Here is a 13,111-nt window from a genome sequence, read left to right on the forward strand (position 1 = left end):
TGGGCAGGGCGGTCCCTCCAGGGATTGCTCCCTGCTCTGGATGGCATGGAGTGCTGTCCTGCAGGCTGCTGGGGGTGCCTCAGTGGAGAGCTCATCCGTACCTCTGTGCTCATTTCCAACCTTCTCATGGCTAGGGCCCATATTCCCTTGCACATCCATAGGGAAGCATGGCACAGGGACATGCTAGGTGGGACATGCAGTGTGTCTCCAACCAAGATGGGCATCCCTGGCATCCATCCTCCAGCAAATTTGAAGCATTTCTGTTTGACTGGAGGTAAGGGTTGGCCAGATTACCTGTCCCAAGGAACTGGCAAGTGGGCCTTCCTTCTGGCTCTGCTGTTGGAATGAGGTGCTCCCCAAACAAGCCTCAATGAGTGATTACATCCTCTTTGTAGAGCCCTGAGGGAAGTGCACCTAAGGATGATGGCTAAGGGCCTGGGTACAGCAATGGCCTATCAGGAATCCCCCACCAGGACTAATTTTCTGTCCTTAACAAATATAAGGAAAAAAGAAACTGAACCTTGTAGGCATTTGCCTGTTGTCCTCCAAACCTGTCACTGCTTTTTTTCTCTCCCTGTCCCAGTAATGGCTTTCTTCTTCACATGTAGTTACAAGCACACTCCTGGTGAATCCTGCAGCATACCATGAGTGGGTGATGCTGGCCCTGTCCAGCACTGCCTGGGTGGTGCTGAGCTCACCTGTGTGCCTGGCGTCCAGGACACCTTGCACCCAGGTGGTGGCACTTTGTCTGCCCCAAAGGCAGGAGTGACTGGCAGAGGCCAAAGAGAGTGCTGTGGTCTCAGGGACTGGGACAGCAGAGCCATGGCAGAATGTTGGTCCCTTCCCATAGGACACAGTGTCTCGCCTCACCACACCAACCCTTTCTGCACTGAAGCCCTGTCCCTTTGCCCCTGCCACCAAGGCAGACAGAGTCTCCTTTGCTTTCCCAAATGCCCCTTTGATCTTCAAACCTGCCCCATCTCTCTCTATCCCCCCTTCCCTCACATTATTATAAATGGAGGCTTTGGCTGCCTTTAAATAGTCATATCTCTCAGACAAGCTCATGTCAGCCATAAATTTTACAGTAATGATGATTTTCTAAGTGGGTTGACTGGAGCTATTTCCGCTTCAGCCTCAAGTTACTGCACAAGTCTCCCCCAGGGTCTGGCAGCCTCATTTGTTGTCCCCCTAATTGTCATTTCTCCCATACTCACTTGGGCAGAAGCTGGAAAGAAAATGGACTCTGGTGCTGGCCCTGGCCTTCTTGGTTTTCCTACCTGGGAGGGGGTTTTGGAGGAGGGGAGGGAGCTGCAGGGGTGAGACAGCACTGGCTGCCTCTAACGCAGGCAGGGGAATGGCTGCAGAATCCCAGCATATGGATGCCCTTACTTCCCTCTGCTCTCCCCCAGCTGAGTGAAACCAGCCTGGACGTGTGAAAGCTGTAATTGCAGGTAATCCCCCTGCACTGTGCATGGTTTGAATTTGGCAGAGAAGGAATGTGGAAGGGAGAAGGGGAATTACTGCCTGAACGTGCTGCAGGGCCAACATCTGCCCGAGTCATCAGTGCACATCTGGCTGCAGCAGCCTGCACTTGCAGCCCAGCCAGTCACTTTTTAGCCCATTGGGTCTGTCTCAAGCTCCTACTTAAGGGCAGGATATGGACATGTTGGTACTGGGAACCTTAGATTGTGGGAAGAATTACTCCCTTCAGGTGCTATTGCTGCTAATGTTGAGTGGTCACTCACAGTTAGTGACTTAGTTTTTCTATTTATAAAAGAGATTTAGTCTGTCTGAAGTGCCATACTCAAGGGTACCCATCTCTAGCTCTTCTGGAGAGAAGAGCACCTGTGCCACACTCTTTCAGGTTTGCCTGAGGCTGGCACTGCTTGACAACACCCCCAGGGAGATGCTGGAGCAAAAGAAGAGATTCCTGCCTCCACATAGAGCTGAGATCAATGAGGTGGGGTCCCTGCTTACTTTTTGTTTCTCTTGAGCATGATCTCAAGAGACAGCAAGCTTTCTGAAGCATTTCTGCCTTGCAGAATCTGGTCTTTGAGAAGGAAGAAGCAAAGCAGAATGGGCAAAGCAGGAGTCAAAGATTGTCAGTATCAGAGGGTCTTTGTTGTCTCCAGGTGCCCTGGACCCCAGTGATCTGTTTACATTGGATAAGGATGAAAAGCGCCCATCATACGGACAACATGTACTCTTGGTAATTCCTTGCATTTTTTGGCTGTGGCTGGCAAGATTGTCATGTGGTTTAGGAAGGTTACTGGGACCAAGGAGGAAGCAAAAAGCATGGGGGACATGGAATGGCTCAGGACACAGACAGAGGCTGAGGTCTTGGTGAGGGGAAGCTATTTTATCCAATGCCTGCTTTCTATGTCTGGGCTTGATCTGATCTCCAGTGAGAGGGAGGTTAGAGAGACAGGCAAGCAGCTGGAGATCCACCCATGGCTGTTCTCTGGGTGAGGGCTGGCCCTGGACAGCACCCTGACTGTCTCATCCTGATTGTCTCAATCCTGCTCTGTTTCCTTGACAGAAAAGACCTGCTGAGCTTTCTCATCCCGACCCCTCATCTCTGAGGTTTTGTTGGGAATGTGCCTTGTCAGGGAGTAAATCCTTGCTGCTGGTGAGCCACAATGCACTGGGGGGCTTTAAGCAGCAGGTGTGTGTTGTGCATCTCCTCACAAATACAGCTGAGCACCCTCCCTCATAAGGAGCCTGCATGGGACTGACCCAGAAGCCAAAGCACCTTTTGTTCAATTGCTTACATCCCTCCCTGCTCTCCCATCCCTCAGAAAAGCAGCCTGACCTCGTTCAGTGAGACAGCAAACACAGTCCTCCCAGGCAGGATTCCCAGATAACCCCCCAGCTTTCTGGGGGCAGTGCTGGCTTCAGAAGCATTGTCTCTTTGGAAATTAATTTTCCTGTCAATTTCCTTATTTCTCTTAATTGATGAGGGGCAAGTCTTAGGCGTGTTGCCAGCGGCACCAGCCACAGCCTCCCGTAGGTATCAGTACAGCCAAAAGCACTAGCGCCGAGGGTTGGGGAGTGTAATGAACTCTCAGAGGACTCGTTGCAGCTCAGCCCATGCTCTAGATTAGCTGAGGAATCATCTGGCCCAGCTATTAACTGTCCCATTTAACATCATAAATTATTAACCTAATTTTGAGGAGGGTTGGTGACGGATTGCGCTGATTTTGTTCGCGTTTCTGCAGCCTCTCGCACAGCCTGCTGGTGCGGAGTAAGCCACGGGCAGGGCCTGAGGGTCTGTGCCTCCAGAGAAGGGGAGAGACAGGGCAGCACAGTCAGCTGGCTGCAGAAGAACCAGCTCTAGCTCTTCTTACAGAGCTCAGGGAGAAGCCTGAGCAGGGGGAATCTCCCACCGTGTAAGAGCTGCCCTGGGGAGGAGCAAAGCCACCCACTCCTCAACACATCTGCACTCATGTGGGGCACATCTGCACCCCTGTGCATGGGTGTCCTGGCAGGACCTCTACCCCTTGCTGGGTACCAGTATGTGCTGGCCACTCTCAGTGGAAATCCTTACCAGAGACATTTTTTAGCTAGCTGAAGCGCTTTAGTTCACATGGCAAAGGCCTGGAGTCAGGAGTTTTTCTTCCTATGCTTGTTGTAGATTAGAACTTGTTTGAAAAGTTTCCTTTCTGCGAAAAGTTTTAAATAAAATTGTGGGGGAAAGTGGATTCTTTGCTATGAAAGTTTTAAACCTTTCAGAAGATTTTTTAAAGCCAATTGAAGTGTAATGAAAATTTAAGGGATACCATCCTTTACATTTAAGGGAGACTATACCTTTGTCTTTCTTTGAAAAGAGAGATGTGTGCAGGAGCAAGGGGCTAAGAATTGCACTCAAACCATCATTTCTTTTAATTGAGTGGAAAAATTTTGAAATCATTTGGTCTGTTGAAAAAGCCATACAACCCGAAAGGAGAGCTAGCTCTGAAATCCTTGTAAAATGCCTCTTTCATTCTGGCATTACCAAAAGGACTTTTTGTTTTCCCTCAAGCAGCTGTGCTGCTTGGGGCTGCCTGTCCATGGTGTGTGAGCACATGGCCCTGGGCTGGCCTTGTATGTGTCCCCAGGCACTGTCCCACAGAGGGGTGGGGGTGGCATTTGGAAGTCAGCATTGCCCCAGTCCCACCCCTCTTCAAGGCTGCTCAAGATTCGGTGGCTGTAGGACCAAGCATCTCCGCACATGGAGGTGCTGGGGGTCAGGATTAGCAGCATTGAATTGATGGTAAAACACACCCAAAAAAACCCCAAACAAAAGCACAAAGTGCTTTTGGTTATGGTGAGAACATAGAAAAGTGTCAGAGTCTGTATTAAATTCACCACTAACCTGCTCATCCCTGAGTACCCACCTACTAACCACAATTCCCTGTGGCTCACCGAGTGCTTCCTGCCACTCTTTCCCTTAAACAGTGAAACAGGGAGTCCTGAATTTGCAGACTCACAGCATTGGTGCTCTCATACTCCCTGTGCTTGATGTCAGGCTTTACACACGTAGAATAGAGGAGGAAATCGCCTTTGCCAGAGGCCCAAACCTCGTGCACGTGCAGTACAGACCCACACAGGACTGATGGCCAGCACACGGATATAAAATACAGTGCCCTGCCATAAAACATGCACTGCTAGTCTATATATTTTGCAATCCCTTTAAAGATTTTTTTTCTTTAAACCCCTCACCCTAGCTCCCTCCCCATTCTCCCCCCAAAAAAATTATTATAAAGAATTATTGCCATTAGTACGTCTTTCCCAGTGAAAGGAGAAAATCGCCTCATTCATAATTTATACCCTCAATTACTATTAATAAAGAAATATTTCAGCAGAAAATCGCCTGGGAAAATTACACGTAACATTGCATTAACATTCTATTTGAACATTTTCATCACATTTGTTATAGAGTTAATAAGAGGGATATGCTCCCCTGACTTCTTCATGAAATTATGGGCTGCCTATGATAGTTTAATCTTTTAGACTTTATATAATATATTCACTTTACTAATTGAGCTATCCAAGGAGCAGTTAGGGATGTTCTTAAACGTAGAAGACAAAGTAATCAGGGCCGTGACTTCCTGACAAGAAGATCTTCTTCCGGAGATGAGGATCTGCACATGTGAGGGGCTCAGACAGTGTGTGTTTGTGTGCAGATGTGCTATTCCATTAGCCCTTCCCTTAAAGTCCTGCCTGTGTTTGGAAGTGAACATGAATGAAGGGTGGGGGTCACTTTCTGATTTTTTAAATATTCCCCAAAACTTCCCCTCCATTTGTATTTCAGAGTGAAAGGGGGTCTGGTGAACTCGAGCAAACAAAGTATCATTTTGGGAATAGGAAATGCCCAGCATGGGGATCTTCTCAGGAGCTGTACTTCATGTAGACAAGCCTTTGTGCTCAAATTCACCCTCACTCACAGTCATGCACAGATGGTCTCCAAATCTCTGGATAGGGAGGTAGGCTGGGGCGTACAACCCCTCTTCTGCTCTTCCTGCAGCTCCTTCTTCACCATGTGATGCCATTCAGGACACACAGTGCAGAAAGGCTTCCCCCCAGCCAGGCTACAAGCAAACCCAAAACTGGGCTGTAGGCAAGAAGTGAGGTAGGTGTGAGCAGTGGGAGATAAGGAGGCACTTGGAAAATGGACACCATGACAGTGCCACCATGGGCATTGCTCTGGACAATCCATCTCCAGAAAGTGTAGCAACAGGAAGGTTTTGGTAACTCACTCTTCTGCTCCTGTGCCTGCAGCAACTGGAGCCTTGGTCCAGACTCAGCTGCTCTTGGACCCTTCTTTGCACAGATGCAGCACTGGGCTCTGAAATTTGAGCCCTTCATCCAGTCTGGGAGCTGAACCCATGTCAGGGTCTCTCTGTGAGATCCTCCTTTCCCCTCCATATGCACACAAGGAGCCCCGTATCACAACATGTGATCCAGGACTCCTGGCTTCAAGCAGGAACTTCCCAGGGCGACATCAGGAAGTGTTTTCCACCAGGTCTGTGCGCGAAAAGGCTGCAGCATCAGCGTGCTGGAGGTTGCTCACTCATTAAGCCTAAGTGGATGTAGCCCCTAGCAGGTACAGAGAGGGATCCATCACTGCAGAGCAGTGGCCCTGCCACTGGGAATGAGGTGAGCCTCTGTTCACTGCCCTGATAAAGGAGGCTGCAGTAGCACAAGGTCAGCTGCTTCATTTCACATCCACGGGGATCTCACATCCCCTCTGCATCCACTGAGAACAGGCATGGACATGGAAAGGGTGACAGGGCAGCAGGTGGCACATAGGCTCCTAGGTGAGAGTTTTCAGTCACCCCTGAAACCACTCTTGTGACTCCCAACCTCTCCAAACTTGCGGCCAATGCTGACAGCAAGCCAGAGGTTTAATGAAAACCTTTCATGTGTTGGGATTCATTAGCTGGAACTCATTAAACAGCAAATAAGAGCCTGGATGTTGCCAACTGAGTCCTGCCAAAAGGAGCTCCTGCAGGTGAGGCAGCCTGGGATGGTAGGGGACCCCCATACTAGAGGGTAGGCAGGTGAGGTCCCATCCCTCTGCAGCAGAGCAAGGCCAGTGCATGCCAGCAGAGATGCGTCCTTTCCAGGGACCTCATGGGCAGCCTAGGAACGGCAGAGGCCAAGGAAGATGAGGCTTGAGCTGTCCACCCCAGAGATGGCCACTGCCTGGCCCTGGACAGGACGGACCGTGCTGTAAACAGGACAAGGCTTGTAAACAGGGCTCCAGCTGGGACAAATTTAGCCCTTTGGGGTTGCAGCCCTGGCGCGGCAGGACACGGTGTCAGGGTATTGTCGAGAGGAGAGAGGGAGAAAGAAGCTGAATAAACAAACACAGCTTGTCCCTTTTTCTTTTTTCTTTTCTTTTTTTTTTTTCTTTTTTTTTTTTTTTGTCCCAGCCGGACAATTGTTATTTCAGGAGGACAATTGCCCTGCAGATTGAGGGAACAGGCTGGAGTTCAAGTGAATTTGGCTTCCAGTGCCTCCCTTTTCACATTGTGTTTTCACATCAGAATGCATCCTGGCATGTATGGGGAGAGTGTCCATACCTGTGTGTATGGGTAACTCCATGGATGCTCTGCTCACATCTTTGGGCTGGTCCACAGGAACAGGGGCTGCTTTGCATCCCAGATGGGACTGAGCAAGTTGGCATTGTCTATATTGTCTGTCCTGCAGGACTTGGCTGCCTCCTTATGCACCAGACTAATACTTGTGGGGTCCAGCAGCACACATGCAAGGTGATCTGTGCTCCACATTCATCTGTTTGTGCCTCCAGGGGTAGAGCAGCTCTGGAGATGTCCCTCCACAGCAGAGGGACACTGCAGAGTTGAAAGTCTTTGCAGAACTTTAGAAACAGAGATCAGGACTTGAGTTCCTTTTCTCTTTTTCTGTCATAGAGTTTTAGACAAGTCATATTCCCTTGACAAAATCATCTGTGATCTCTGGAGCAAAAGGCATGGATCTTTTCCTCCATCCTGCTCTGTGAGGATCCAAGTCTCTTTCTAAAGGCCGTGTTTGGACGCAGCCTAATTTTCACATCTTAATTTTATTTTTCTCACATCTTTCTCTGACACACACATACACAGGCATGCTTCTATTGGAAAAACGATTTTAATACCCATGGCACATTGTCCTGGTGTGATATAAAATCCAATGACATGTGGCATTTGGAAAAGGTCACTTCCCCCATCAGGATTCATTATCCTACCTCATCCTGGAAAGCCATGGGGTTGCCCCCTCCTCTGCAGACCCCTTGCCCCCTCCCTGGCTACAGGACTCAAGCAGGGAGAGGGGATGAGGCATTGGGTGGCCATGCCATGGACCTTGACAGTGTCAGGCAGTTTCTGCAGTGAGGGCTCTTGTTTCTTGTTTGATGTCCCTGCACTTCCCGGTGCCTTAGTTTTCCTCCTGCCACACAGCAAGAGAACTTACAGGGGTGTGTTGCTGGGAAAGTTCTGTGGAGTGCACAACATTGGGTTTGGCTTTTGCTTTTCTCCCCCTGCTTACTGCTCCCTGTCTGTTCCCTATTGAGTCAAAGCCAGCACCTGTGGAGCCTTTGCTCTGCTTGGTTTCATAAGGGAAACACTCCCCTTCCCTGTTTCACTTGTCCAAATTTTTGGCTGGGTTGGCTGGGAAGTGCCTGTGCGTGTCAGCGCTCACCGCCACCTAGGCAGAACTGAGAAGAGAAACTGGAGAACACATGGAAAGCTCAGCTCCTCACCAGCTTCCCCACCAAGCAAGGTGATGCTCACAACAGGGCAGGAGTGACAAGCTCTCCTGGTGTTTTTGCATGTTTTTGCCTTTCTTTGGACTTATTTCTGCTCAGTCTTTCCCAGGACCCATTTTGTCCAAGCTGTTTCCAGCCCAGCCTGGAGCTATTCCCTGGGGGGTGGGAGGGTGCAGGTCAGACTTGCTATGGAGGTTGTCTAGGGGTTCTTGGGGGATGCAGTCCCTTGCAGAGCCAAGCATGGACTGCTCCCCATGGGCTATTCCATGAGAAGGGAACTGGGACCCAGGACTTTTCCATTTGTTCAATAACTACCTTGGGGCACCTTGGCCAAGCTGTAACCCTGTTTCCCAGCTAGAAGGGAGGGGAGAGGTGAGGGTGGGTGCACTGAGCATGAAATGGGCTCCAGGCTTAGTGGGAAGGGCAGGAGGAGGGAAGCAGGAGCAGTTCTTACTGGGGGCAGAAGGATTCTATTTGCAGCAGGGTTTAATGCTTGATGAAGATGGCTTCTCAGAGTGCTGAGGGTGATGGTTACTGAAGCCCCTTCCTACCATATAAACACCAATGAGTTATGGGTACCCCAGCCTCTAATTACGCAGTCAGCCCCAAATAGGCTGTGTCTAACGAGGCTGACAGACTAATATCTCAAGAGCCCTTAATGTGTTATCATCTCTTGCTGTATGACCTCATATTTATAACTGCTCTGGTGGGAGGTTGAGAAATGTCCTTCTCTTCCCCAAGCCCCCTCCCCAACTTTCCCCCCCCCCAGAGCAGCAGCTCTTCAGCCTCATCTGTTAGGATCAGGAGGAGAGAGGCAACTTCTTTCCATCCATCATCAGAGGACTTCATGCTATTAGATGATTAAAGACATTTTTTATAATATTTGGAAGAGGCTTTGAAATGTCTCTCAAACAGTGTGATTAATGCCTGCTTAACCCTTGCCTGGCTGGGCTGGCGTGGCGGGGAGGCAGGTGCGTCCCAGGGCAGGACTGCAGTCACCCAGCCGTTGGGCACCCCAGGCCTGACAAGGTGTGATTCATGAGCGTGGGGCACCTGCAGGAAGCTCCGGCCTCCAGGCGGTTCCTAATGCACCCGGGGATTTTGTGGTTTCTGAGGCTGCAACGGTTGGGGCAGAAGGAAGCCCTGCCTGCCCCCTCTCGTGCTCTTCCACAAGAGGCCCCAGGGCTGTGCCAGTCCAGGTCTGCAAGCTGAACCATTCCACGCTGATGCTGTGGGTTTCAGGGAAGGGCAAGGAGAGGGGGTGAACAACCCGTGCCCATTCCCAACTGGCCTGAGCTGGTGGAGTGCTTGCTTCCCTAATTTCCCGTTCTTTTTACTCTGTTGCTCCAGATGAAGTCTCTCACAAAAAATCCTTGGCATCTTAGATATTCCAGTAGGATCCACCTTTAGGGTGTTGCAACCTTGCTCCAAGTTTGCCACAAAGACCCATGGGGCTGGTGGACACATTCACACTGAAACTGGTGTCAGCATTGTCTCATACCTGCTGAAAGCCAAATTACTGGTATTCCCTGATATTAGTTCCCCTGGGGGAGTGGAGATTTGGCCTCAGATGGGGGAAGTATGCCCACCTCCTTTGATAGTAGGCACAATGTTTCATAATCTCAATTTCTTGTCAATTGATTGCCAGATAGAAGCGACAACCAAAGAGGGCCCCAGGCGTCTGCAACTGCCACTCATCGTATGATTTTAACTCTCCCCCTCTGTAAGTTTGCATTATTTTCTTCTTGTTGTTGTTGTTATCTAAAGAAATCTCCTCTCCCTCCCCCTCCAAAAAGCCTCCCAGAAATTTGAACATCCTTGTTGATTTGGTATTTAGTGTATAAATAGCTAAGAAGGGTTAATGCATGATTAATAGGTGTTTTATTAAAATGGTTAGTCTGTCATTATAGAGTCAAAAGGATCAATAGATTTCTTATAATCATGGCTTAAAATCATCTTTAACATCAGTGCTTATGGGCTTAAAACCTGGGGCAGGGCATTTAGAGGACCTGGGTGGGGGTCCCCTGTTAACTCCTTCCAGCTCTTTCATCACCTGAAGTGTGACTGTTCAGGTGGAGAAAAGTCAACACGGGGCTGCACATTCTTTTACAGTTACCATTCACCTTATTATTGATGGGTATTAAAATTGTCACACCCGAGGAACAGAAAAGGGAAATGGAAAGCAGGAGAAACTGGGGATGCAGCTGGATAAATGCTCTTTGTTACACCAGTCAGCAGCACCTCACTGGAGCAACGCTGGGGCATGGCCAGGCTGTCTCTCATCCATTAGGTGCCTCTGCAAAGCCGCAAACATTGGCCAAGCATCACCATCACAGCCTGGCTCCTTCTCTGAGTTGCACTGCCTTTGCACCTGGGTAAGGTGGGGGGATTCCAGCCTTGCACAGAGATGAAGTCGTGTGCCTGGTGTGAGGCAGTGTGGCAGTGGCCAGGGAGGGCTTGCCCAATGCCACCTGAGTCACCTCAGCCCAGGGGCTGCCTTTCCAGCGGCTGGATGATGGTGGGTCTGGTTGGCCCAGCCCTTTGGGATGTGTGTTCCAAGCTGCTGTTTGGTAGCTCCAGGAGCACTGTGACAAACCCCAGAGATGCTGAGCTGCCCACCCCCAGCACAAGGTCTCTGCAGGAGGAGGTGCTGTTTAGACAGGCTGACACTGGGGCATCTGAGCCAGCCCAGGCAGGGGAGTGCAGTGCCCCTCTGCCCCCTCACTGCCCCACACAGCAGAGGGGAGATCCAGAGGTGATGCAGGGGGTCTGTGGTGCAGCCTGGACAGCAATGCAGAGCACTGCAAGAGCAACTGGCGCTGTTTCCTGAGTGATTCCCGAGTGTTTCCTGAGTGATTTTGGCAGCCTCAGCTGTGGATGTTGGCTACACCGCTCATGCAGTGGAGACCTAGACCTGCTCTCTAGTGAGCCGAGGAGATGTTGGTGTGCTGGGACCAGTCCTGGTGGCCTGAACCCCCCTCCCCGTGCCTCCATTTCTCCCTCCCAGGTGCATCTGTGCCACTTCTGTGCAGCCCCTGGTACTGCAAGCCTGCCCAAGGCTGGAGACTCTCACTCAGAAGCTGCTCTCTGATGCTTTGGCCATGCAGAGTGACTCTGCTGCAGCCCCTCACTCACTCCCTTGCCCTGTATGAAGGCTCAGTCCCACTCCCCACCAGCCCTGCTCCCTGCCCAGCCCCACAGCCCAGGCCAGCCAGCTGGATTCAAACCAGTCAAGGTGACATAAATCAAGGTCATCCTGTTACTTTCCCTTTCTCTTCCCTGCCTCTCCTGCACTCAGCTGCCTCAGGCTGGCTTGAACAACTCCCACTTCTCAAGAAATCCCAAGTTTCCCTCGTCCAGCTGGCAGGTGTGTACCTGGCACAGGGATCTCAGCCTGCTGGGAGGATATTGCTGCCTCCACCTCCCATCCCCACCAGTGTCTGTGTGGTGTTGGGCAGAGATTTTCCAGATTCCCTGAATCCAGCTCTCTCCATCCCTATCTCATTACTTATTTCTGGGCTATTATGTTCGACGGGGAGAATTTGTTTCTGTCCAGAGCAGATCCCCAGACAGTCTCAAACCTCTGAGGATTTATCATCTTGAGCTTTTGTTTGTGGGTCTCCAGGACCCTCTGCCCCAAGCCCAGATGTTTCTGTGTCTCCTCCATGGAGCCTGGTGACCCCCAGGAGCTCTGACCCTTCTCTTCCCCGGTGGATGTCCAGTCATGCAGCTTCCCCACGCCCTGGTCACACACATGCAGCAAAGGCTGCTGCTGGGGGCAGGATGCTGCAGTCACAGAAGCAGGGGAAATGTCTGTCTTACCTACCAGGAAGGTGATGGCTGTGGCTCTTTCTGGCTTTGCTTTCCAGGGCTGCCAAAAGAGGTGGCAGAGCACACTGGGCTCCCAGCACAGCAATCTCCTGGGACACTGAGATCATGTTCAGCCCACCCTGGGACTGAGGGGGGAAACCTGGGCTTGTCCCCTTGAGCCCCCAAATTGCATCCCTGCTTGCCTCCCTGCTCCACAGCAGCTGGGAGGGCTGGACAGAAGCAAGGTGTGACCCCCTTGCTTGTCTTGAGCCAGCAGGGACATACCCTCATGTCTAGCACAGCTGAAACAGCAGCAGCCGCCTGTCCTGAGTGACAGAAGGGTGACAGTGGGGCAACTCTACATCTAGGCAGATGTTCAGCTGCCCTGTGGCCAGGGTGGGGACTTTGGGGTCCCTCCCAACAGGTTCAGGTCTGTTCGGACAGAGCTATTGACTGGCATAGTTAGCAACTGGGGTTGTGTTTTCCAAATCACCACCACTGCTGAGTTAGATGGGACCCCACTTGTCACCCTGCTCACTTTCATCCTGTGGCTGAGGCCACTGTGTCAGTGGCAGAAAGCTGATCTGGAGGGCAGTGGAATGTGACAGAGGAGGAAAGGGGTGCAGGGCTGGCCCACCAAAGCGCCACCCCTGCAGCCCCATCCCCTCCCTGGCTGCCCACATTCCTCTGCAGCAGCGCCAGGAAGGGGGGGACCAACCTTTGGCATGTTTATTGACACTCCCTGAGTTCATACTGTGACTCTACAATCTTTCCCTGAGATTATTAAGAATTAATTGATCACTTTTATATTCCCCCCGATACCCGGTGCTGCTTTGCGACAGGCGGCAGGAGGAGGGAAGGGAGGCGGGAGGAGGGTGGGGTGTGTGTAAAAAACACACTGATAAATGTTAATTACTCTTTTACAGCCCTTGTCAAATTCCAGAGCAAGTCGTAAATTCATTAAACTCTAACGGATTAAGCACATGCAGCTTATTTAGTCGCCATAAACAAGATCATTTGGATGTTGATTTTCCCCTTTTTATTGCTGCAGCAGAA

The 13,111-nt window shown here is 50.8% G+C and overlaps 1 protein-coding gene across 1 annotated transcript in view; it reads left to right on the plus strand.

Moving 5' to 3' along the window:
• The window catches only part of RNF220 (ring finger protein 220), a 214,500-nt gene that overhangs the window by 77,971 nt on the left and 123,418 nt on the right, over positions 1-13,111 (plus strand). The window contains exon 3 of the mRNA XM_058808197.1: positions 9,894-9,968. Coding sequence (XP_058664180.1) covers positions 9,894-9,968 — 75 coding nt within the window. The remainder of the gene's footprint in view (positions 1-9,893; positions 9,969-13,111) is intronic.

The sequence above is a fragment of the Ammospiza caudacuta genome, chromosome 7 (assembly GCF_027887145.1).
Source record: "Ammospiza caudacuta isolate bAmmCau1 chromosome 7, bAmmCau1.pri, whole genome shotgun sequence".
NCBI lineage: Eukaryota > Metazoa > Chordata > Aves > Passeriformes > Passerellidae > Ammospiza > Ammospiza caudacuta.